Source organism: Sceloporus occidentalis, unplaced genomic scaffold (assembly GCF_023333645.1).
Source record: "Sceloporus occidentalis isolate IW3139 unplaced genomic scaffold, rSceOcc1.0.p SCAF_4, whole genome shotgun sequence".
In the NCBI taxonomy this organism is placed as follows: Eukaryota; Metazoa; Chordata; class Lepidosauria; order Squamata; family Phrynosomatidae; genus Sceloporus; species Sceloporus occidentalis.
In genome coordinates, this window is record NW_028316984.1 from 28563039 (window position 1) to 28590226 (window position 27188).

Sequence of the window (27188 nt, forward strand, 5' to 3'; positions counted from 1 at the left end):
ATACATGAGTATATACAATAGGTTACCACCTACTGTATATACAGTCAGGAGAAGAAAATGGGTGTAAACCCTTGTGATTGCTTTCCCAAAGGTAAAGTGTCATGAATCAGAAGCCCTTATCCCCAACGGATAATATGCATACCCAGTTTGCTGGTGCTACTGTTGGAGCACCCCTAGTAGCAGAGGCCGGTATGAAGACACTACTAATATACTTACTACACCCACAGGAAATGATATCAAATAGAAAATTCTCCATAAGGGAAAGTTTCCTACAACTAAGTTATCTGGCTGAAAATGTGTCATTTCCAAAAAGAATGGCTATATCTCTTAAAGTAGACCCTAGTATCACCACTGCCACGGTTCCGTGCACCAACCGCGGCATGTGCCTGATGTTATTGTTATGCGCGCCGTGTGGACGGCGCTGCGTAACAATGGCATTCCCCACACATACTAGGGTTAGGGACCGTGCGGTTGGTGTACGGAACCGTGGCAGCGGCGATACTAGGGTTAGAAACCGTACATCAACTGCATGGTCCCTAAACCTAGTATCGCTGCTGCCATGCCACATTTGGGCTGTCTGTTTCGGCCCATAATGTAATTTAATTATGTTTATTCATAACAGTAAAGCAAACAAGGTAGCATAGATTACAATGACTTTAGAGCACTGGAAATATTTCAGAAACCTTTCTAGAAAAACAACCCAATTCAATTTATTCTGGGAAATTCACAGCATTGCCTTATAGGTTTTGTACTTGTGGGAAGGGCACATTTTTCTGCACTTCTCATGAGCTCAAGACCTATAGGCAATGCTGTGTACTTTCCACAATAAACTGCATTAAGGTATTCTTCCACTGAAACACACATGCTCGGTAACCTGATTGCTCCAGGGGCAGGGTTGGAAAAAAACCAGTTTAAACGTAACACATGTGTTTTTGTTATTTAAACAGATACAGTGAAAGCTAATCCCATTGATTCCAATGAGTCTATTCTAAGCATGATTATGTCTCAATCCAGTGCAGAGTGCTCTTAGTCTGTGCAAACTAAAACTGCAAATTAACCACTATAGATCTGATTTATTACATGGTTAGTTCTAGTTCAGTACTTAAAGAACTGGGAAACGAATGAAGCTGCTAATTTTTAAATATTCAAAAAAAATATGTATAAGTTTAAAACTTTTAGTCAAAAAATGACCCAAAAAACTTGAGTCAACTTACCCACAGATCAATGTAAGTACTGTAACTTAACTCCTTTTTTTAAAAAAGGGAACTATCCCCTGGTAAAAGGCATGAGTGTAATCTGTCCTGGAAGCACTGACCCCTCTCTACTCTCTCATCAACTCATGCCTTTAGTGAGAGCACAAACAGTTATGCTTGCTGGAATTTTTGAAGTTCTTTGGCATTGTTTTCCTTTGCTTCATCCTTTAGATCCTTTGTTACATGCCCCTAAGTTTTACCCTCGACCTTTCCACGGGTCATACCAAAATCCATAATAGCTGCATGCTATCCAGAAAAAGACATATACGGGGGCAGAAACAGAACTGTGCAGATGAAAAATTACTCCCCTGTGTAATGTAGGATCTCAGCCTTTTCTTTACAGATCAAATAAACTGAGTGATTTCTCCAATGCTCCTACCCCTATAGAAAATGATTAGAGAAAAAGGAAAGAAAGCATATACACACAGTCCACATATTTATAATCTTAGCCAAACTGTGTTGATACCAAGGGGGGAAATCCAAATGTGTTTTTAGACCAAGAAAGACTGCCCCCACCCCCCAACTAACAACCTTCAGAAAAAAATCAATCAGTACAGCAATATTAATTACTATTAGTTTTACTATTTTATTTGGTTTTGGTTGATTTTTACCCTACATCATCTAAGTAAAAGGAAAAACATTACCACTACATGATATGTGAAAAGGTTAATAACTTGAATGTGTATTTCTCCATTCAGTGACGTTAGCCTCATTGAAACAATGATAGTGATGGTGCTTTCCACTGCCATTTAAAAAAATCCTTGTGGTAATTCTGATAATCCATTTCACTATCTATGTCTCTTTTTCTGGCACAGACCAAGAGCTAAATAATGGCTAATCCAACAAGAAGACTCTCTGCAAGCTACATGCAGCATTAAGATGTAACGTTATGTTGTTAAAGACAGTCACTCAAACTCATATATATGCCATGCTTTCTGTCTGATGTTGAGAGCAGAAAACAGGGAAACTAATTCAAGGAGAATGAGAGGCAAATTTCCCTCAGTTTGCTTATTGATAAGCTTCCAAGGGCTGACAATAAGATACTGACCAAAATGAGAGAATATACTACATACAAAAAACCCCGCCAACAACCTTCTGTGGATACTGATTAATCTGAAAGCCCTAAAAGAACAGCCAGTCCTTTACAGTATTTCCAATCTTTCTGACTCACAGAGCCCTTTTGAGAATCAATTTCTAGGTGGAGCCCCTACGATGCCTACCCTATATCTTACAAGTTAATGGTGTTTAGGAGCAGTGTTACTTTTTGTTTCTTTTTCTTTCATTTTCCTCGAGCATTTGCGGAGCACCTGGGAAGGGCATGCAGAGCCCTAAGGGCTCCTTGGAGCACAGGTTGGGAACTGGTGCCTTATTCCATACATTGCAAAAAGAATGGTAAATCACTCTTCTATAACTAGTCCATAATCATGAATGTACTTGCTATGAAGTAAGTCACAAAGAACACAGCAGGACCTTTGCATAAATATCTGGAGGACACAGGAGACACTTCTCAGTGGCTGCTCCCACCTGCTGGAAATCCCATCCATGGGAGCTTAGGCTGGCCTTCTCCCTGCTTCCTTTCACTGGCAGGCAAAGTCCCTTTTAGTTTAAGCAGGTTTTTAATCTGTAAATAGGTAAGCTGCTCACTGGGATATGTTTTTTCTAATTTTTACATGTCTTTTAAATGATTTTATACTTTTTAACGTAGTGTTTTTTTAAAAAAAAATATTGTTGAAGTTTTTTTGGTACTCTTAGGCAGTATACAAATGAAACAAATTGAAATAAATAAATGGAGGACTGTACTGTAAGCTATCTTCTCACTATAGCTAAGAAGCACTACCCACTGTTGCTATTCATGAAAGAAAGGCTGCATCTGAATATGAGCCACGAATACGCATTTGCTGGCACTGCTCCCATGAATACCAGCTGTGTTTAATTTTCAAAGTGAAAGGTACAGGGACTGAAGCATAAAAGGGAAGCAACTTCACTCTTATGACCTGGATGTCCACTGCTTAAGAGATCTAAGCTCTGCTTTGAATTACTTGGTCAGGACAAAAAGCACCCAGCATGTGCTCAGGGGCCTCTTCCAGTTGTCACTTGATGATTTCTGAAGCCGGTACCTAGTCCATGCGCTCCCACCTGACACCCTGGATCTAGCCACAACTGGTGAGAGGGAGTTACCCCCAATTTTGAGGCAGAAAAATTACACAGAGAACTTGCAGCACATTTGGGACTAACTGAAAGGAAGAGCTTGGGAGTATGAGCCTTCAGAGACTTGGGCCTACTTCTCCAGATACATGGGGTGGAGTGGAAATCCCAGGGGCAGACCTATATAGTAGTCTGTGTGTGCGAATATCACACTCTGCATTTCCTATGGACATTCTCACAAGCAACAAGTTTATATAGGTCTGTCCCTAGGCTTTCCAATCCACCCCATGCATCTGAAGAAGTAGGCTCAAGTCTATGAAGGCTCATGTTCCCATCTTTCTTTCAGTTAGTCTCAAAGGTGCAGCAAGTTCCCACTGCATATTGATTTCCCAAACTAGCACAGCTATGTCTTTGACATCAAAAGGAGTAAGATCCCAGGCAGGCCAAAACAAAACGGAAAAGACCACATTGTAGTAACCCCTCTGATTCTCCTTCCTGCTCACTCTTTCTGTCCCTGGGTGCATTAGAAGCAATGCAGTTTGACCCCACTTTAACTGCCATGACTCTGTCCCAGCATGATAGTGCTTAAAGTGGGGTTAAATTGCATTATTTCTACAGTGTAGATGCAACCAAACGCATGAAGGTTGGTTTATGGATCTGCCTCAGTTCTCTGTGAAGGTGCAGGCTGACCAGATGTCCTAACTACAAAAGAGGGCAGGGCACAACAAAAAGAAGGACCTTCAAGGAAAATGTAGGGCATGACCAAATAAAAGCTAAAAAACACTCATATAAACTTATGCTTCTTCATCATGATCAAAATGGAGGACATTTCAAAATGTAGAATATGAATTAAATTTTTGTATGTTTTCAATTGTACTGTGCTTTTAAACTGTAAGCTGCTTTGACTCCCAATTCTGGGGGCTAAGTGGTATATAAATAAATATAATAGTAACAGGATATGTCCTGGAAAAGGAGGACGCATGGTCGCCCTGGAGGGACCCAGCCTGCTAATAAAACACTTCTGAGAGTGCATCTATTTTGCCTCAGCGAATGGTTTTCCAACAGAACATGGAAGAGGATGTCATTATTATTACTGTCATTTATTTATGTAGCACCATCCATGTTCTTGGCGATTTACAAATAGAATGAAACATCTATAACTATTTCAGTACTATAAAATACTAAAATACAAAGCAAAAGAATAAGAAGAAGCCACTGTCATGTCTCTCTTCTCCCCCCAGAAAAAGGCCATGTGGCTGACCTAGGAGGAGGAGGAGGAGTGGCGAAGGTCAAAGTCACCCAAAAGCCTGCTTGCCTGTAAGGCAAATAAAAAGCAAGTGGCTGTCCTGTCCTTTTCCAGGACTTATCCTCCATTTCCATCCTCTGTCCAGCAGGAATTCCAAAGGGTCCTCCATTTTGAGGATGACTTTAAGAAGCAGGCATTTACCTTCTTCCTATGAGTGTTTTGAGCTTTTATTGGACCACATCCTCCCTGGAAGGTCCTCCTTTGTGCCTGGTCCTCCTTGGAGACGAGGACATCTGGTCACCCGGGTCCTGAGAGACACACGAGGTGCTGGCCTCCTCCTCCTGTCACATGCGCAGGGCGAAGGAAGGAAGGAAGGAAGGAAGGAAGGCAGAAGACAAGCGGGGAAAGCGAGCAACCAATGCCCCTCTGGACAGGGCAACCAGGCGTTCTTCTTTTCCTGGGCAAGTCCTACATTTCCACCTTCTGTCCAGGAGGAATCTCCAAAAACCCTCCATTTTGAACAGCATGAATTTACATTCCTATGAGTGCTCTGAGCATTTATATTTGGCCTTATCTTCCCCTTTTACTGGAATGCCCTCCAGTTTGAGCACGACCCAGAAGCATGAATTCACATTTCTGTGAGCATTTCTAGCTTTTATATGGGGTCACGCCCTCTGTGTTTTCCTGAAGGTCCTCCATTTGAAGCATGACGGAGAAGCATACATTTAAATTTTACATATGTGCTTTTAGCTTTTATATTTGGTCATGTCTTCCATTTTTCCTGGAAGGTCCTCCATTTGGAGGACGACTGAGGAGCATGAACTAAAGGTTTACATATGCATTTTTAGCTTTTTATGTTTGGTCGTGTCCTCCATCTTTCTTGAAAGGACCTCCATTTGGAGCATGAACCCAGTAAGCATGGATTTAACATTTATGCGTTTTGGGCTTTTATATTTGGCCATGTCCTCCATTTTTCTTAGAAGGTCCTCCACTTGGAGCATGACCCAGAAGCATGAGTTTATATTAAGTCGTGGGTGTGTGTTTTAGCTTTTATATGTGGTCATGTCCTCCCTTCTTCTGAAATGCCCTCCATTTGGAGTGGTTTTGAGCTCTTATTTGGTGATGTCTCCCATTTGGAGCATGGCCCCAGAACCACGCGTCTATTATCCCCCTGTGCGTCCTCCATTTTTGCTTAGGAGGTCCTCCATTTGGAGCACGGCCCCAGAACCATGCCTTAATGCTCCCTCTGCATGTGGGTCCTCCATTTTCCTAGGGAGGTCCTCCACTTCTCCCTTCCCTCCCGAGTCCCAGCCCCTGACTCACTTCTCCCCTTCCTTGCCGTGGCCCTCCTTGCCGTGGCTGCTGCCTGGAGCCGGGGGCGCCTCGGGTGGGGCTGCGGCCGGAGTCGTCGCCGTGGCCGTGGCCTGCGGGGGCCCTTTCCCTGGCTCCTCCAGGACCCCCTCGGAGCGGGTGCAGAAGGCGCGGGGGGAGAGCCTCGGGGAGGGCGAGAGGGCGGGGTGGAGGAGCCAAGCGGGGCGGTGGTGATGGAGGCGGCAGCATCCCTCCCCGGAGGCGCCGGCCGCCGCCGCCTTGCCGAGCCGCGCCAGGTCCCTGAGCACCGCCGGTGCCCTCAGCCGCATCATGGTGGTCCTCTCCTGAAGGGAGTCAGAAGGCGAATGACTCGCAGGAGGCAGAGACACCGCGCGGGGCTCCCAGCACGCGCCGGGCCCCGCCTCAGAGCGGACCCCATTGGGCGGAGAGGGGACGTCGTCGTCAAGCGATTGGTCGCCTCGCACGTCAATCTCCTTCGCGAACCCGCCTTTTGGGAGGGGAGGAAAGAAGATATGTGGCGCACTTGGCTTCAGCTGCTGGGTCTCAAAGGGAGGAAAGGAAGGGAAGGGAAAGGGGCCAAAATTGTGAAGGCGCGGAGTCTGTGGTTGTTATGGCTCCAAACACCACTGCAGGGATAACCCACTTTGAGACTGCTTTATAACTGCCTTGGCTCAGTGCTCTAGGGAACCCTGGGAATTGTAGTTTGTTGTAGCCATTCACACTCTCTCTCTGACAGAGAAGGCTTTAATGCCTCACAAAAACTACACTTCCCAGCATTCCCTATAGCACTGAGCCAAGGCGGTTAAAAGAGGTCTCTCAGTGGGTTATTTCTGCAGTGTGTTTTGGCTATTAAGTTCATCACGCTCCCCAGTCGTGCTCAAAATGGAGGACGTTTCAGCATTCCTCTTGGGAATCCTGGGAACTGTAGTTTATTGTGGCCCACAGCTCTGTGACAGAGAAGGCTAGAATGTCTCACAAAACTACAGTTCCCAGAATTCTGTAGCATTGAGGCTGGGCATTTAAAGTGGTCTCAAACTGGATTATTTCTGCAGTGTGTCCCTAATCCAACACTCAAGCCACTGCACGACACTGGCTTTCTATCCAATTCCACCTATAAACTAACCTCCACAGAAGATTTTCTTCCTATCAGCTTTCCATTTCCTCTCAGCTCTCACATACATACAGAGCGGAGAGAAATATAGTGGCATGGGCTTTAGTGTTCAGTGGGATGTCTTAGCACTTGAAGACATTTGTCTAGGCCTTTCACAGCGGCTATAAAAGTCTGTGCCAAGGAAACACACTTTGCAAAAGGGTGCTTTCATTCAGTAGTTGCTTGCAACTGGTGTCTCCTCAAGACTGAGCTCTGAAGTTGGCTGGAGCATCTCTGCCTGAAAAGAAAACAAGAAAGGCAGAAGGAGGGCCAAGAGTTTGCCCAGAGGCCCAGATGGGAGGCTAGGGGGAACCAGGCCAATGTGGGGCAGATGGCCAGGAAAATGGTGCAGGCTGGGAGCGCACACAGGAGGGCATGCAGCTATAGGATCTGGGGGCTGTAGCATTAGTTGGGAATATGCATGGGCTGATGGGCACCACTGGTCTCACTCCAAAGGCTCATGTGAAGGCTCGGCATGATCCTTCCAGAAGCATCCCTCTCTTCCTTCCCACAGCCACTGACTTTGGCCCAAAACACACTGCAGAAATAACCCAGTTTGAGACCGCTTTAACTGGCCTGGCTCAGTGCTAGGGACTCTTGAGAACTGTAATTTTGTGAGATGTTGAGCCTTCTCTGTCAGTGCCATAATAAACTACAATTCCCAGAATTCCCTTTCACTGAGCCAGGGCAGTTAAAGCAGTCTCAAACTGGATTATTTCTGCAGTGTGAATGTAACTGTTCTCTCTCTTTCTGGAAGTTTGAATAAAACCCAGGTGGTGGATGGATGAAGTTGCTGAAGAACCATTTTCCCTTCCATTGCAATTATATATGTGTGCAGGATGTGACATTAAGCTTGTATTCCTTCCAAACTGAGATGTTTCTTTCCTCTCAGGAAAAAAAGAAGTCGAACCAAAAACGAAAATAACTATGTGGCAGCAATAAAATGTCTGCTTATCCCAAGAACACTTGGTATTAAAAAAAAAAAACAGTTAAGGCTTTTCGGGAGGGTTTTTCTTTGGAGGTGTTAATTTGAACACGTATTACATATGCAGCACTTTCTATTCCTGATTTATTTAAAATGTGTGAGAATTGGAAGGAACAGCTGCAATATCCCACCATAGTTACTATGGTTATTATGATTTACTTTCTGGAAATACCAAATGTGCTGCCACCTTCTGGGCAAAATTTCTTTGATATCAAGACTACCAAGAAGCTAATAAAATAATGCCCTGTTCCTTTATTGAGAATCCCAATTTTTACACATCTAAAGTCCATATTCTTTAAAGAGATATACTAAATTATAATCTCAATGAGCTACAGGATTTATAGTGTGTAAGTCTTCCAAACTGTAAGCAGAAACGTTCCTCTTGATAATGTTTCTCCAATTCACTGCTAACTTTTCTATAAGTTTCAGGAGTGTGTGTTTTTTAAACCCACCATTACAGAGCTGAAGTGGGAAATCTGTGGCCCTCCAGATTTTTTAAACAACAACATTTTGCTCCCCTTGGCCATGCTGATTGGGACTTCTAGGAGTTCAACTCCAAAAACATCTGGAAAGCCAAAATGTTCCACTCCTCTCCAATATGCAAAACTACATTACAGTCCCATATGGAGCCAGCAAATAAGCCACATTCATCAGAGTTCATTGAAAAGTTCTGAAACTGGTTAAGTGATTTCCATAGAGGCAGCATCGTTTATTATTCCAGTATTAAAATGTTCTGATAAAAGATGCTGCACAACAGTGAAATGCTTTTTTTTTTAAATGCCTGCAAAGTTAAAGTCTTACCAAACATCCTGTACACTTGCTATCTGTTATAAAATAATTTATCAGACCTGCTTGTGCAGAAACCTGGGTGCACACACAAATGCATGAGAATATATGAAACTAGAGAGCCAGTGTGGTATAGTAGTTTGAGTGTTGGACTATGACTCTGGAGACCAAAGTTCAATTCCCACTTGGCCATGAAACCTACTGGGTGACTTTAGGCAAGTCACATGCTCTCAGCCTCAGAGGAAGACAATGGCAAAATTCCTCTGAACAAATCTTGCCAAGAAAACGCCATGACAGGCTTACCTTAGAGTTGCCATAAGTCAGAAATGATTTGAAGACACCACACACACACACACACACACACACACACACACACACTAATAACTTTATTCTAGATGGACAGTTTTGGACAGGATTTTCCCCCTCTGGCAGGGTTCCTATTCTTTTAACAGCCACATGACAAAAAGAAATTCAACAGGAGAAACATTTACTGTAAGCAGATTTCCAAGCTGAAAAAAGGTTATGATCAGGAGAAATTTTAATTGTGGGATCATTCTCCATATACTGTACTATCCATATGGTACTCTGAGTATTGAATATTACACAACTAAAATATTAATCTACTGGAATAAAGGCTGTTCTCTTGCATGCACTGCAGAGCTGAAAGAGGAAGAAATCTGTTATGCTGCACATACCTTGTATTAACTCACCTTACTCAAGAAGAACCACTTTCAGTCATGGAAGACTAAGCATATGTCCTAGTACACTGAATATAATTTACATTTACTTTTTACCCCTACTCTGAATACTATTTTGATGCAAATTACAGCACTGTATCAGGTTCATCAATGTTTACCTTAAAGTTATCATGCATGTCCTTATTGAACTTTCTTATTTTTGTGGGTCAAGTGTCTTTACTTTTGAGGACAGCTAGGCACTATGCAACCATCTGTTGTTGTTATGTGCTCTCAAATCAACTCCAGCTTATGATAGCCTAGGGTATTCTTGGTAAGTTTTGTTCCAATGACAGTTTCCATTGCCTTCCTCTTAGGCTGAGAGAGTAAGACTTTCCCAAGATCACCCAGTGGGTTTCCATGACTGAGTGGGGATCTGGCTTCATCTGCACTGCAGAAATAATACAGTTTGACAATTCTTTAACTGCCATGGCTCAATGTTATGGAATTTTGGGATTTGAAGTTTGTTGTGATATCAGAACTCTCTGACAGAGAAGGCTAAATGTCTCATAAAACTACAGTTCCCAGAATGCCATAGCATCGAGCCAGGGCAGTTAAAGTAGTGTCAAACTATTCTGTAGTGCAGTTTAGACTCTGGTCTCTCAGAGTTCTAATCCAACACTCAGACCATTTCTACACCATGCAGACTGTCATTACACAATTATAAGTACTGGTAAACCTCTTCCATGCCTAATTTCCTGGGCCTATATTTACACTTAATGCCAGGCATAGCAGGGAGTGTTCTAAGGATATCACGGACTACTAAAAAGACAAGTGAATGAGCCCTTGAGCAAATCATACCTGAACCCTCATTAGAAGCCATAATGATTTAACAGGGACTGTCATGCACTGGATGTGTTAATGTACTCTTCTGTATGTTTTTAATTATATTATTTTTTTAAACTTAAGCCATTCTGAGTACCAAGTGAGGGAAAAAGTGAGAGGAGGAGGAGGAGGAAGATATCAGACAAGGGAAATTGGAAGTATAAACCAATGGCAATCCGAACGGAATCATGGGGTTTAAAGTTATTGTGTGATAGACTACCACACGCAATTTTGGGCAATGGGAAGTCAGTCCGAACGCAATCATGGGGTTTCATGTTATTGTGTGAGAGGTGATCACACGCAATTTCGGGCAATGGCAAGCTGTTTTCAGCAATGGGAAGTCAGTTCAAACATAATTCAAATTCACGTAAATTCGCTGAACTAGTGAATTCATGTGAATGCGTTCTGGCCCCACTTTCTTTTCATTTGAAATTAAGAGAAATTCCTCCCGTGTGATAAACTCCATAGTCAAGAGATGGCTTATTGGAAAAGATCAGTAGAAGTGGAAAGCTGTAGGAAAGGAGGGAGACTGCATTGCAGGTGGACCGATTCAATTGAGGAAGCCACAGCCTTGAGTTTGCACAACTTGAGCAACTGAGTTGATGACTGGGGCTCTTGGAGGTCTCTAACTGACAAGGTTGCCATAGGTCAAGACTTGATGGCAAATAGCAGCAGCAGTAGCATGGTCACTATATCAAGTTCAGGATGACAGGAGGAAAACACAGGACTCGAAATCACATAAAAACAACAGAGTACACATACCATGATCCCTGGAAACATGACCAGTGCTTGTGGAAGCCAATGAGTTTATGACAACCCAAACCATGCTCACTGTACCCCCACAGACACAAACCTGCAAAATGTTTCTGCACTACTCTCATGTCTTCTTGAGCAATTTTCAGAAAACAAGCACACTCCTCCTGAGTCAAGGGCCCAAGCCATTAGGGGTGGAAAACACTCCCCTCCCCAATTGGAAACCCCAGGGCATCTCACATACACATTTTGCATGCCTGGGGAAGGAGACGACATGTTAGGGGGGAAGGAGAAGGAAGTCTTGGGATTCAAACCCACACTGCAAGATCAGCACAGCAGTTCCCAATTGACAGGGTCAGAGGGGGTGGCCCCAAGTGGGATGGATGCTGCTGCCCTCCTGCATTCTCTGTAGGGCAGACAGGCCAGTCTCCATGCAAAACAATCAATGTCCACACTCTGACATCAGAATGTAATTTTCAGTGGGAGAATAGAAACAGCCTCCCAGGACATTCTGTTACTGACCTTTAACAAATAAATTTCAAAATGAGATTAGGAATACAGAGTGCTGGGTTACAATTTTAATAGGAGGTTTTAGTTTTTCATCAGAGGTTTGACTATCACTGAAGTGGGATTGTTCTGTATATGCAGGTAGGGTGGGGAGGGGGATCTTATCTTTTGCTTCAGGCAGTAAAATGTCTTGGGATACTGCCGCTGAGTCCTGGACTATGTCTATACCATATTTCAGTTTTCTAGCTAGTATGGGGACAATTTAAACAGAGTACAGGGGGCCCTTGGTATCTATCCATGGCCTGTGGCTACCAAAATTTGTGGATGCTCAAGTCACGTAAAATACAATAGTAAACTGAAATGGAGTCCTTTATATAAAATAGAAAAGTCAAGGTTTGCTTTTGGGAATTCATATCTGTTTGTAATCGAGTGGACCCTTGTTATCTGCTGGGGTTTGGTTCCAGGAACCCCCATGAATAACAAAATCCGTGTATGCTCAAGTCCCATTAAATACAATGGCATAGCAAAATGTTGTCCCTTATATAAAATGGGAAAATCAAGGTTTGATACTTGAAATTTATACTTTTTAAAATATTTTCAAGCCATCAATGCTTGAATCCATGTATAAAAATCTCTGGATAAGGAGGGTCAACTCTATTTTCAAGCCGTGAATGGTTGAATCCATGGGTAAAAATCCTTGGATATGCAGGGCTGATGATACAGTTTGTTCCTACTTTTGTGGAGAGAATGTAAATAATCTACATTTTACCAGGCTCTTTTAGACTACATCTCTTCAAAACACTGAGTTTCTAATTTCTGTGGAAACTACTTACAAGCACCTTTTGTTAAAAAAAAAATGTATATCACAATTCTGTATCCTATAGTTTGTTAAAAATTAAGTCCTTCCTATTCTATGACTCCACTTAATATATTCATTGTTAGATTTTCATTTTCATCTGTATTGCAAGGGGAGTTTTGTTAATCCCTTAGTAGAAAATAGATCTGGAGAGATCTTTTTGGTTCAGGTACATCCACCAATAGCTGTCTGAGAGAAACGATAAATCTGCTCATCTGATCTGCAAACCAGATAATAGATAAGTATCAGAAATTAAGGATTATCTTGAAAATGACATGCAAATGTTTACTTTGCTATTTTAAGCAGTTTGGGCAGCTGCTACACCCCAGCAGATACTAGAGGAAAAAGATTTTCTGAGAAGAAAGCTAAGGATCTGTGACATTCATCCTTATTTCTTGGAGCAAAATGCATTCCTCTCAGTAAACTTGAATCTCATTGCCAAATCAACACAGATTATCCATGTCAATGTAGCCAGTAGACCCACTGGGCATATACTTTCATCACAGAAGGTTATTTTTAGCACTCCACATATATGTACGTATATTATTCTGCTGCCAATTACAATTATTTGTCAGAGTAATTCCATCTCATACTGGAATAGTTCATATTCAGCAGATTCCACTGAGGAAAAAGAACAGAAGCATGAACATTAGCTATGGTAATGGTAACCTATGTGAGATATTTTTTTTAAAATACAGTAGAAGAGTAATCTGATAGCCAGACAAAAACATGACATATGAAAGAAAGGACAAGGAGAACTAGGCTGCATCTGCACTGCAGAAATAATCCAGTATGACACCACTTTAACTGCCGCGGCTCAGTGCCATGGGATCCCGGAATCTGTTGTTTGTTGTGGCCCCAGGCCATTCTGACAGGGAAAGCTAAATGTCTCACAAAACTACAAATCCCAGAATTCCATAGCACTGAGCCATGGCAACTGAAGCAGTGTCAAGCTGTCTTTTTTCTACAGTGTGGAAGCAGTTTTAAGAGATTATCAAACTGCGAGACAGGGACGTAGCCAGGATTTTAGGAAGGGTTTTTTTTCCAGACAAAAGTGCCACCATTATAATGGGGCTTGGGTGTGGCGGTGCAGCAGCACACACCATTCATTTTTCTAATGGAAGTGGGGGGGCATCCGTACCCCAAGAACCCCCCCCCCTGGCTACATCCCTGCGGGGGGGGGGGGGAGCCGGGAGTAAAAGGCATACTCCTGCCAGAGTTGTGCAATCACACTGAATTTTTTCAGACACATTGCGCTTATCCAGGTCTTAATCCAGGAAGATCCAGGAAGGAGCCAGCAACAAACCATTCACAGGGAAGTCCTGGAGATGGTTTGTTGCTGGAGCATGGCTGGTTCTTCATGGGTTAAATCCTGGATAAGAACAACGTTGTCTGAAAATCTTCAGTGCGATCGCACAACTTTGCTGGGAGTATGCCTTTTTCTTCCCTGATTCCCCCCCATCTGATAATCTTCTTAGTATGATAAAAAGAAATGAATTAGATATTATATAAGACAATTCATTGAAGAAAAACATTTTGTATTTCATGTGTAAAGTACTTTCCCAGGTACTAAGACTAGACCTTTCCACCTGATAGAATGAATCTACATTTGTGTGGGCCCTGAACCATGCTCTTCCCTGCACTGTAGGTTTTCCCCATTGCAGGAAGGGACAGATGACTCCAGAAATTATCTCTCTTCCTTCCTGCTCTCTCAATAATAAAAGCCACTATCATCAAGTGGAAGGGCTGGCTCTTCCATTATAAAAACATAAGGCAGCTTCCTCAGGCTGTTGACTTTGGACATCAAGAAACGGAAGCAAACTGTTGGCGTCAGATGTTGGGTGATGATAATAACAGCAGTAATAGTTGTAGTTTGCTTGTGATATTATCTAATGATGTGCAAGGGATGAGTTGCTTGGAGGATTTTCTGTTTCACATCTTAAAATAATGACTAGAGAGCCAGCATGGTGTGGTAGTTTGAGCATTAGACTAGGACTTGGGAGACCAGGGTTCAAAGACTATAGGCAAAGCTTTTATGTCACCCAAGGAATTACTTTCTAATGGAGCCAGTTCATAAATCTAGCAATGAGTCACCAGATGAATCTCCATAGAGTGGTATATCACCTGGGCTGTAATCCTGTGCTGACATATCTGTGAATAGGGTGTATTAAATGCAGTGCTATTTAAAAGTACAACAGAGACTGCATCCACACTGGAGAAATCATCAAATTTGTCACCACTTTAATTGCCATGGCTCAGTGCTGTAGAATTCTGGAATTTGCCATTTTGTGGGACATTTAACCTTCTTTGTCAGAGAGTTCTGGTGCCACAACAAACTACAAATCAGGATTCCGCAGCATTTGAGCCATGGCAGTTAAAGTGGTGTCAAACTGGATTTTTTTTCCTGCCATGCAGATGTGGCCAGACTGAACATCTGTTGGAATATGTTTCAGTTTCTGTATCTATATATGTGTGAATTGATTCAAAGCCTAAGAACTGCCTTGTTGGAATACATTCAGCATCCATCTGATTCAATACTTTTGATTTGCTCCAGACATAAGTCATACTACCAACTTTTGGAGATCAATGAGGTTTAAATTGATTTCAGTTAGTCTTTTTCAAGTATGTCTAAAAGTTTTCAGCAGTGGACCAAATGCTGGTAAGGTAAAGGTTCTATATTAAGGATCAGTTGAAGGAATTGGTTCTGCTGTTATAACCAGCAACTGGGGATAGGGTCTTACAGTTTCTCCTCAGAATAGATTGATCTCCAAATTGACAGTGTTTGGAGAAGTCAGTTGGAAGGTGGTCCATGTTAATATGGAGGTTAAAAAAAATAAGAAAATTGCTTATTTATAGAAGTTTTGACAAGTGATCTTATCTGTTTGATAGGTATTGCCGATTTCACACACACACACACACACACACACACACACACACACACACACACACCCCTGCATAGACTTTACATTTTATTGGCAAGCTTCTCTATTTGGATGTTTGTTTTTGAGGGAAATCAAGGGGATGATCTAGTATAAGTGATGTTGTACAATCCTTCTAAATGTTTATGCATACTGTAGGTGATATAAGGCAAAATGTGCTGTTCTAAGGAGCCAGTGTGGGTATATTGCTTTGATTGTGGAAAAAGGAATCTGGAAGACTGATCCAAAACACACTGCAGAAATAATGCCGTTTCAGATTGTTTAAACTGCCTTGGCTCAATGCTAGGGAATTCTGGGAACTGTAGTTTTGTGAGAAATTTAGCCTTCTCTGTCAGAGAGCTCTGGTGCCACAATAAACTACAATTCTCAGGATTCCCTAGTGAACTGAGCCAGGGCAGTTAAGTGGACTCAAACTAGATTGTTTCTGCAGTGTGTTTTTGATCTTAATCCAACAAAAACAAGCTATATTCTACAGTATGTTGTAAATCTCTTTTTGTTGTTGTTAACTGCTGTGATGTCAATAACAACTTATTGTGACCCTATGAATGAGAGTCACCCTGTCATCAACATCTCTGCTCAGGTGTTGCAGATTTAGAGCTGTGGCTTCCCTGAGTCTATGTAAACATGTTAGGCAATTTACAGCTAAATAACCTAATGGCGCCAGATTCCTTGGATCCCTCTGATCTTGGAAGTTATGCAGTGTCAGCCATGCTTAGTACTTGGATTGGAGACCACCAAGGAATGCCAGGTGACATAGGCTATACTTTAAAGGAAGGAACTGGCAAAACCACCTCTAATAATTCCTTGCCTAAGAAAACCCTATGAAATCCATGGGGTCACCATAAGTCAACAGATGACTTGAACACACACACACACACACACACAGTTTTAGTGTGGGGAGGAGGGATAACTAGGGTCAGCATATTTTTTTATTGCATAGATTCCATGCATTTGCTCCAGTGAACAAACAAATCTAGGAATTGGATCCAACATTCTGCTACTGAAAGCAGAAAGAATGAAATAAAATGAAATAAAAGAGTTCTACTCTCTTCTTCCTGTTATCTTCCTTTTAATTTTTTTTTTATTTCTTAAACTCCTTCTAGAATTCTGCATTCCTCCAGTACCAATCTCATGAGTTAGACGAATGATGCATCTGTTTTCTCATGCCTCTGTCCATGTTGTTGGCAGCACCTTATCTTTGGAATGCATTGCTTTCAGATATTTGTATGATTCAGTTCCTCCCACATATCCATTTTCATGCACACTTTATAACTTACAGATACATTTTAACTTACTGGCTATTCTTCCATTATCTGTCCTTGCACTTTCATTTTCCTTGTGTATTGTTTATTTAGAAGGCATGAGGCACTTTTTGGAGCAGTGTTTAGTGGTGGCAAAGAGATCTTGGAGAAAGCTCTCAGCAACCAGCAAGGCAGCATTGTCACCTGACAGAAATGGCTTCCACTGCTGTTCCCTCCATCTCTCCAGCGCACACAGCTATTTTATCCCTGTTGTTGTGTCACTGCCTCTGCCAGTTATGTTGGACAACAGGATCATGACCATTGTCTCCAGCCACATTTGGTGATAACAACTGTATTTGTTCAGACTTTTTGGGCAGAAATTTAAAATTTAAGAATTTTCAGATCAGACATTTCTTAAACATCCTAAGACACCCCACAAAGTATATGGGGGGGAAACAAATCCACACAGTGAGATTAATATCTAGGAACAATTTATATCAGGCAAAAGTGGAAAAACTGGCCATCAATCTGACATCAAAAATGGCAATATTCAAAAAGAGTTGGGAGAACACTCAGTCCTTCTAGACACTCTTCCACTGACTTTATAATGGTCCCACTGGAGCAAATGGAGATAGAGTAACATACTGTTATGTTACAATTCATCAGGATGTTCCAATCTCTTACCTGAGGCTTATAGAGGCTTATAGAGGGGGAATCACTAGGGAGGTGCAGGGGTATAAACCACAGCAGATGAAACCCTAAGGAGGGTGACACAATTACACCGCAAACATCTTTTTGGCAGAAATGGGCTATGGCAATTGCCTGCATCCAAAACATTGGAGTACAGTGTAAGAGGTGGGGTGAGTGGGGTGAGGCTCAGTGAGAGAATGGCCTCAAGGTTTGTTTTTATTTTAATTTTATATACTTTTAAAAATACAGTGCGCCTGCGTTATACATGGGTGAATTTTACACAGTTTCCAGCATACGCTGGAAGCCGCGATGGAAGTAAGGGAGGCGCATGCCAGAAGGAAACAATGGCACGTGCTCCTGTGACATGTGCCCTGTGCGCCACCGCTGCACTGCCATGGACACAAGCCCCATTTATTCAAATGGGGCTTGAGCATCTGCGTTTTTTCCTTTACGCGGAGGTGTGCGTGTCCAGAACGGATCCCCCGTGTAAGGGAAGGGCAGACTGTATTATTTTTACATTTTTAAAAAAAATTACATCTTACCAAATTTTCACATTAACTACATGAATTTATGTATGTGTAAATAAATTTAAGGTGTACTTATAATATTGTAATTTAAAGGTATAATTTTTAATTATGCTAGCAGTTTATATCACACCTATTGCCATTAAATTCAGTGATATAAGGGGATTACAATTTATGAGTAACATTACTACAATAAACATTACTACAGATTACAAGGAGCCTTGGTGGCGCCAGTGCTGCAGCCACAATGTTGTAAGTTCGATCCTAGAGGAGGGATCCAAGGTTTACTCAGCCTTCCATCTTTTAGTAGGTCAGTAAAATGAGTAACCAGCCTGTTGGGGGTAATTGACTTACACATTGTAAACTGCTTAGGGAGTGCTAGTTCACTGATAAGCAGTATGGAAATGTACTTGCTATTGCTATTACTATAAAGATTCTGTCTGGTGTGGTATGGAAGGAGGTCAAGGGTGGGGGACACCATGAATTACCACACCAGGTGACTCCAAACCTAGTGATGCCACTGGCTAGAATATTTGTGTTGTCAGCAGGAGTTTCATGAATACTCAGTGTTAATAATGTAATTATGATTCTCTGTATTTTCTGCATTTACTCTCTAATTTCATTGTCTACAACGTCCTCTCTCAAGCCTGTATATTGCGGATAACACTTTATGATAGATATCTTGGAATTCTGGATAACACTTTATGCACCTGCTAAAGTAGACTTTAGTCCAAAAAATGTATGTCACAGTTAATTTGTTACTGATTCTTTGCAGTTTCTGTTGTGCCTTCATATAATAAGCCATCCCTCTCTAAGGATTACAATATTCTATTTTCCCCACACAGTAGTATATTATGAAAATTAAAACTCAAAGTTATCTTCACGCATGCCAAGCTTCATATTCATGATTTTGCTGTTGTGTTGAAGACAGACAGATAAGTGAAGACAGACACATGATTTCTCTATTATTATTATTATTATTATTATTATTGGAACTCAAGAAGCTTTCTCTTGAATGTTTGGCTGCTAAATTGAACAAAGCAATTAGGATAGTATGACCAAAAATAGTCTGTTTTATGGAAATACCCATAGAATGGCCTCTTAGAGAGGAAGAGCTTAAAGGTTTTTTCACCAAGGCTGGATGGCCATCTGTAGAAAGTGCTGCGGATGTGCCTTCTTGCATGGGATGGAACTGGACTAGATGGCCCTTGGGGTCTCTTCCAATTCTGGGATTCCCTAAGGTGACTTGGACAAGGCCATCTGTGTGTGAGAGCAGAGACATGGACTTGAAGTTCTGCTTCAAGGCAACGGATTCTTTCCAGCATCTTAAACTGGCAGTCGCAAGTGTGAATGCCTGACTGAATTTAAATGTCTTGGAGAGATTCAATCGGGGCAAACGTAGTGGGAACATCAACCCGGGATTGCATCAGAGGGGAGATCTGGATCTCTCCGATACAAAAAAGTAAGTGTGAATAAGCCCTTTATTAAACATAATTCTAAAGTCCAAGTGTCAAAATCAGGTAACAAACACAGTCCAGATCAAGTACAGAGTTCAGGAACATGATGGAGAACTAGATATGTCAGATAATCTCCAATAATTCCTGGAAGGCAGGGCTGGGAATTTATAGATCAGCAGCTCTATCCGTAATTAATTGCTGCTTCCTATATATATATTCTCTGAGTCCTCCGCTAGCCCTCCCTGTGTTGTTTCCACTTGGCAAAGGAAGGTAAGTGGCTTTCTACATATGAATGAGCAGGATTCTCTACCAGAGAGTATTTTAAAATACAGATAGAAGTACATGAGGAAGGTTCTCAGTTACATTCTATAATGTTCCAGTATATCAAAGAAGAAAATGAAAGGAAAAAAAAAGAAAAGAAACTACCCCACTAATAAGATGTTTCTATAAAAGCTGACCAAATGTCTACATAAAAATACATCTGTAGATTTCATCTGTATGTAAATTTTTTCAAATGTTGTGTGCCTATATATATATATATATAGAGAGAGAGAGAGAGAGAGAGAGAGAACATTTATGCCCTTCAACCAAAAGGGCTTCCAGAGTGGCTTACAAATAGTTTGCTGCCTGATAGAGAAGCAAATGATGGCATGTGTGCATGTGCGCAATACGTATATATATTTAGGCCATAGTACTAAACATCAAACAACATTATTTTGGCATCTGAGGCAGAAAATCCCACAAATTCACCTGTGGCTTCCTCTCTGGCACTAAAAGCACAATAATAAAACATTAAATAATAGAAAATTTGCTGCACATTCATAATGCCAAAAATTGACTGCCTGAGATGACCACCAAACCCCTGGTAGGAGCAGCAATAGGTTCTTCATATTCAAGAGCAGCAGCATAGCCAAGAATTTATATTAACTAATAGTACCAGACTGGCTGTCTTTTGTCACCTGACTTGCCAGGCTTTAAATTGTGGTGTGAATGCTCTAGCAGGAACTGACCACAATTCCCTTTTCTGATCAGCAATTCTTGTGGCATGAGGGGCAAATTTGTGGTTATAATCAGTCTGCCCACCTTATATAGGGAGAAGTTTACATTCTTGAAAGTACCTTAACTGTACTTATTATTACCCACATTGCAAAACTCAAAAAATACAAACTTTAGCAGGACATATGAGTAAGGAAACCAAGAAGAAGAAAGAACAAGCCAACATTTGAACTACTTCCCTGTCCAATGAATTCTCTTTGAGAAAGTATAGCAATTGATGGGGTAACTCTTGTATAAATAGTTCTCTGCATGTGACAGTCATGCAGTTCATTCATTTGGAAGTTCTTGTTAAACACTGATAAATTTAGTAGGGCAGTCAGTTCAGAAGGCAGATGTGGAAAGACAGTGGCAGCAGGCCTGGCTATTCTCCTCAATTGAAGGGCAGAGATTATGATTACAAGATCTCAGGATCAAGCCCTGAGTATTAGGACTTAGACTGTCTTCTCTGGTCCTTAGGGTGAGGGGAAGAATCTCAGGGCAGGCGCACTGTCTTGAAAAGTAAGTGTGTGTGTGTGTGTGTGTGTGTGTGTGTTCTCATTGATTACACTTGATTTTTTTTATTTGAATGACACATTTTATGCAACTGTAGTTGATGCATGAGGTTTCATGATTGATGACATCTTCATAAGCTGTCTCTTGTAGCATCACCTGTCTAATATCACCAGAGGCCACTTCCTGTGACATTGCAGAGGATTGTCCCTAGATCTTACTTTTCGGCCCTGAAAAACTCCTGACTTGGAACCTTAGAGCTGTGTTCTGGGCAATCTGCCCTGCCCTCTCCTAAGTTAGCTTGAAGCTTCCTCAGGTACTGCAGAAGATGCTATCCCCTCATGAAGTCGAAGGCTTTCATGGCCGGCATCCATAGTTTTTTGTGGGGTTTTTGGGCTGTGTGAACATGTTCTAGAAGATTTTTTTCCTGATATTTTGCTAGCATCTGTGGCTGGCATCTTCAGAGAATGTTTGCCTGGAAAAGTGTGTGTGTGTATGTTTGTGTGTATATACTGTGTGAGCCTGGGAATGCAGGAGTGATTTGCATGTGTATTTTTAGTTTTTTGTGGGTTTTTCGGGCTATGTGACTTTTTCCAGGCAAGCATTCTCTGAAGATGCCAGCCACAGATGCTGGTGAAAAGCCAGGAAGAAAATCTTCTAGAACGTGGCCACATAGCCTGAAAAACCCACAAAAAACTATGCTATCCCATCAACCAGTATTGAGGAATAAGGTTCAGCCGCCAATCTGTCTATGGGTGGAACGAGGAAAAGAGATTACCTTGTCTACTTCAAGCAGTAACACTTCATGGCCCTGCCCCATCTATATAGAAATCTTCCTCAAAACTTCCTTTCCACTCTCCTGAATGTCCTTATATTATGTAGGCTTTTGTGGAACATGAGCAGATGCCTTCTGCTACTGCAGCAAAACAAGCTGTTCTTTATTTTAATGCTAAAAATATATTATTTCATTTATTTCTTTACATAATCCAGTTTAGGGCCAGTCCTAATATCAAATGCCTCAGGTGGCAGCATCCCAGCCATTCCTCTACAATCCCTTGGCCACAGGTGGTGGAGGGTAGTATCCCAATGGCAACATTCAAGTAAGATCTTGCTGCAAGTCCACTGTGTTTTCTTGCAGAGACCATGGGGTGGGGACTGTCATTTACCTCACACAACAAAATTTCATGGGCCATCCCTCTTTTAACATAAAAATATTTCTTGTCTTTTCCAAGGAACTCAAGGTGAAACACACTTCTCTCTCCCCAAACATACCCTCACAACAGTCCTGTGAGGCTGTTTGGGTCTAGAGTGTGCCATTCATCCATAGGCCTCCAGAGAGCTTTATGATCATGTAGGAATTTGAATCTGGGTCTGTACTGCAGTTCTGTGGTACCCACAGTATAAATATCTGCGTAAAATCTATTTATTTCTAAACGACAATAGTACTATGCTTTGCATATCTGAACTGACATTTTCCTCCATTGAACAATAATGCCACTTAAGCATGCCAATATTTGCACACCTAAAGGCAGAATCATGTTGGTGCATTACGCTCTCATAGTTACACTGGCATAGGTGGTAGTGACAGGAGGAAGAAGGCTAAGGGTGCAGCAGGTCTGAAGGAGGTAATCCACTGGAGAAATAGGATGCTTGACCGCTTTTGTCACCATTCATTGCTGCAGCACACTGGAAAAAGTATGATTGCTATTACAATGTACCAACAGGATTCCAATCTAAGCATTTACTTGTGTTATTTGCACACAGTATTTATCAGCCTGATTCAGTTGAGTGGGTAAATATATCCCCTTTCACTTCTACCTGTTCTCTTACCCTCTCTTATCAAAATGTTCACAGCCATGGCAGTGGTCCAGTTAACAGCAAAATGGGCTGCTGGTATTCACATCTGCAAAAGGAATGTGTAGTGGTTTTCGGGCATCTTACCCATCATATCTACCGACTGACTGCTCTGGCTGAAGTTAACCAGTGAGTAGCTGTTCAAGAGAAATAACTTGGGATGATGAAGCTCCTGGTATAATCTTCAAATCTGATTTAAAAATAGCTCCTTTTATTTAAAATGCTGGTTGCAGAATTTCACAAGGGAAGGCCAAAGGCTTGAATAATGCTAAAAAGGCAAACAAACAAAAAAGAGTAAAAATAATGCAATTTTCTTAAAACCATGAGCAGCCTATGTTGAATTGCTTATGTTTGAAAAATGAGAATATGAGGCAATTTCACATATGCAAATCACTAGTGTGCGTGTGGGCAGGTGAAAGAGACAACTGGTTTCATGGGTGTCAATAGAACTATAGTTGTGTCTCGCAGGTATTAAAATTTAGATACTTATGTCGGAATACCAGTGGATAGTAAGGAATGAGGATCTCAGTGTGTGGAAACATAGCAGCAGAGCTGTTTGGACCTTATGGAAATTAGGTGTATTGATGTCACCTCGTGGTTTGACTTTAATGCTTCAAATTTTATTGTATGAAACAAAGCAGCTGAGCAAGATTGGGCTAGGATATTTAGGAGAGAGAAGATACTAAAAATGCCCTTGCATTTAACCTTAGTGATTTCTGCTTACCAAGACAAGCAGTACTGGCTTCAGTTTTAATGGGCCGTTGGTCTGGGGAGTATTAGCCAGTTCATAATATTTAGCAGCGAGAGCCCTATTGTAAGATTGATAGATGGAGGATGTTAAGCGGCTAGTGATGTTTTTATTGTGTCTCTCTGCTGCTGAATTTCTCCTCCCCTCTAGTCAACAATGGTCTTATGATCTAAGGCCTTGAACTCTTAGAAATGCCCAATTATCATGAGATGGGTAATAAAACAGCTTGTATAGGCAACACTGAGGGGAAACTACCAAAATCAATGAAACAATTCCATTTCACAGTTCTTGACTGCTGAGCATGTAGTCTGGTTTTTTTCTTCTGGTATCTATTTAGTGATTAAATAAGCCATGATATACTCCCTTCAGTGCCAGAGAAAATATGCCTCTGTATATCAATTGCTGGAGATGCTCTTGAACTTGATTCCTGCTGGTGATCTTCCTACAGACAGCTGTATGTAGCCAGAATGCTGGACTTGGCACTGTCTTTTTTGTGATGTCTATAAGTTCAAAGGCATCATCTATGATTAAAACAATGTGCTGAAACATATTTGTTTCTTCTTTATGGGAAAAAATTTGTCTCATGTCTCTGGTTTCTGATGGTATGCTACTAGCAGCATCACACAATGTTCTGTTGTTGTCTAAGATCATTTAGTGTTTGAACAAGATTGTAATCTTTCAAGTCATTCATAGGCATGAGAACACCTAGTGACGACTGAGTGTTTATGACATAAGAAGGATAAATAGTTAGGCCTTGCCTGATTAATAATTGAACAATATCACATAGTTATTTCATTGCAGAGATGCTTTTGCTCTGTGTAGCAAAAGGACACATGCCATAATGTGTGTAAACATTGCATTGTTGGAGGAAGAAGTATGCTATATAAATGTCAACATCTGAAATTTATTTATTCGTTTCTTTTCTCTGTAAGAATTCATATAGACTGCTTTTAAAGGACAAAAAAGTCCTTTCAAGGCTACTTATGATAAACATAAAAAGAATAGGCAACTAAAATTCAATTCACAATAATTAATACGAGCCAATGTATAGGGCTAAAACCAGCCCAATGAAAACATTTAAGGTCAATCATTCATTAAAAAAATTTGCATCAAGCTGCTCCATAAATCCTAGGAGAAGACCACTATAAATAAATTTGTCCTCAGGGCTCTGAGAACTGAAAAGAAGAGGTTCTTATAGCGCAGCTGGTTATAGGTATGACATCATCTATGATTAAAGGCATCATTAAAGGCACCACCACCAAAAAAGCCCTGTCTTTTATTCCTGGCAATCCAATTACTTACTATTAACAGGAATAAACAAGAAAGGCATCAGCTGATGATGTTAGAGTGTAGAAAGGGTGGTGCAAAGGCATTTTTTCAGTGAACTTGGGCCAGGTACAGACAGGTGGGAAGTGCCATCCTCGGGCCACAATTAGGGTTTAAGAGCACACAGCGACCGCATGCTCCTGAGCCGTAGCACGCAGCGGCAGCACCATCATGGAGGCCACCCATCCACACGGGGGCCACCATTATGATGCAATTGTGGCACAGCACATCAGGGCACCGTGCTTGCATCACTGGCACACCAAAGTGTGCTAATGGTGCACTGATGGTGGCACCCATGCGCACCCAAAAGAACCTGATTTTTGCTTGCTGTGGGCTCCCTTGGGAGCAAAAATGGGTGGCTCCAGCCTGCCTTTTTGGGGCGGTCTGTCGAGCCCTTTGGTCTCAAATTATTTGTCAACGGAGTGATCTAAAATTGATGTGGATCTGCTTCTTCACACTCTGTCCTTAGCACTGTGTCTGTTGTTGTTGGTGTTGTGTGCCTTCAAATCATTTCCCACTTCTGGTGATACTAAGGCACAACATACGGCCCAGGGGACACATGCGGGCTGCCAAAGGATTTTGGGCGGCCCACAATGATATAGAACAACTTCAAGGTTTCTCCGCTGCTTGGTCTTCTCCTGAGGAGAGGGCCATGCAGAGGAGGAAGGGCAAATGCTAACTCTGCGAGGCTCCACTGCTGCCTGGCTTTCTCCTAGGAGAAGTCTGGGCATCAGAGAAGGAAGAGGGGCAAACATGTGCCCCTCAGGGCTCCTCCATTACGTGGCCTTCTCCCAAGGAGAAGTTTGGGCAGTGGAGGAGAAGGAGAAGGAAAGACAAGGCTCCTCTGCCGCTTGGCTTTCTCTTGGGGAGAAGTCTAGGCAGAGGAGGAGGGAGACAATTGAATTAATATTAATTAATTAATTAAAACTTATCTGTGGTCTGAAGAGGTTTAGCATATTTAAATTTTGGCAACTGCCTACCGCCAAAAGGTCTGCCCTAAGGTGACCCTATGACAATGTTTTCTGAGGCTGAGAATGTGCGACTTGCCTGAGGTCCCCCAGTGAGTTTCCATGGCTGAGTGGGGAATCAATCCCTGGTCTCCAGGGTCATAATCCAACACTCAAACCACTCCACCAGACCATTAATAATCCATCAACAATCTGAAACCAAACTCTATAGGGTAAGAAGAAAGCCACTGAAAGCCACACCATCAAAGAAACACTGTGGGTTCTGCTTTTCTTTCTCCATGGTGGGCCTGAGTGAAGCCTGAACTTCTCTCACTAAGGCCTCCTAGAGCCTTCAAAAGCTGTGTACAGGCTTCATGGAGCAAGAAGACATCACATCAAGAAAATGGCAGTTCCCTGATGCTTGCCATATTGCGGACCTGCAAATGAGCCACTAGATAAATTGTGGAGGGTGTGTGTCAAGTTTATATACCCATTCCTAAGTATGTTGGCATAGATTAGAATCCCACTTCACACTGTCATTAAAAGTTGCTCTGTCACAGAGTGCATGAAACAGATGAAAACTTCAGGTAGCCATATTGGTTTGTTAGGAACAATAACAGGGTAATCACTTTAGATGGCTAAATGGAATTTCATAGAATAGCCAGCAAGCTTTTGATCTCACCAAAGTTTATCAACTCTCAAAAGGTGTTGGGAACCTGACAGTCATACTATATGTAATTATGGCAAATAACATTACAGAATGTAATACAAACTTATACCCACTGCACAGACAGACAGACACACCAGAATATGCATACCTTCCCACAAAACTAGCCACCCCATCCCAAACATGAAGATATTTAAAATACATATCCTCCTAATACTCTCATATATTTTTGGTAAATTTTAATGCCTAGGTCCTCATTTGTGTCACAGCACATCCCCATGCAAATTTACTCAGAACGTACTCCAAAGTAACAGATTTTGATTCATGATTACAACTTGAACTATTTAGTTTCAACTTTCTCTCATTCTATGAAAACAATATAAGATAAGCTTTTTTTTAAAGTATGCTTTTAGATTGGGAACGGATAAATTGTGGCCTTACAGATGTTACTAGACTGGTGAAATAATAGCCAATGATGAGGGCTAATGGGAGCTGAAATCACTCAACATTTACAGTGCCACAAGTTGTCCACCATCCTTTAGATTCTCCCTTCACCCACTAACCACTGCTTTTACCTCCACTGTCACATAAGTTCTCTTTCTTTCAATGGCTGCCTTCTGAGGCCCTTGTTCACCCTTCTTTTCTGACATACAATACCCCTACCAGTGACACCCAATG

At 41.7% G+C, this 27188-nt stretch overlaps 1 protein-coding gene across 4 annotated transcripts in view; it reads right to left on the minus strand.

The window, feature by feature from the left end:
• Positions 1-27188, minus strand: part of GLS (glutaminase) — a 103612-nt gene that overhangs the window by 63880 nt on the left and 12544 nt on the right. For 2 of the 4 annotated variants that reach the window (XM_089519579.1, XM_089519578.1), the window contains exon 1: positions 5968-6336. The exons of 1 other annotated variant lie outside the window; for it this stretch is intronic. In XM_089519579.1, the coding sequence (XP_089375705.1) occupies positions 5968-6287 (320 nt within the window). In that variant the 5' untranslated portion in view covers positions 6288-6336. Of the gene's footprint in view, positions 1-5967; positions 6337-27188 lie in introns of those variants that run through there. One more of the 4 variants, XM_089519575.1, reaches the window with a different exon arrangement.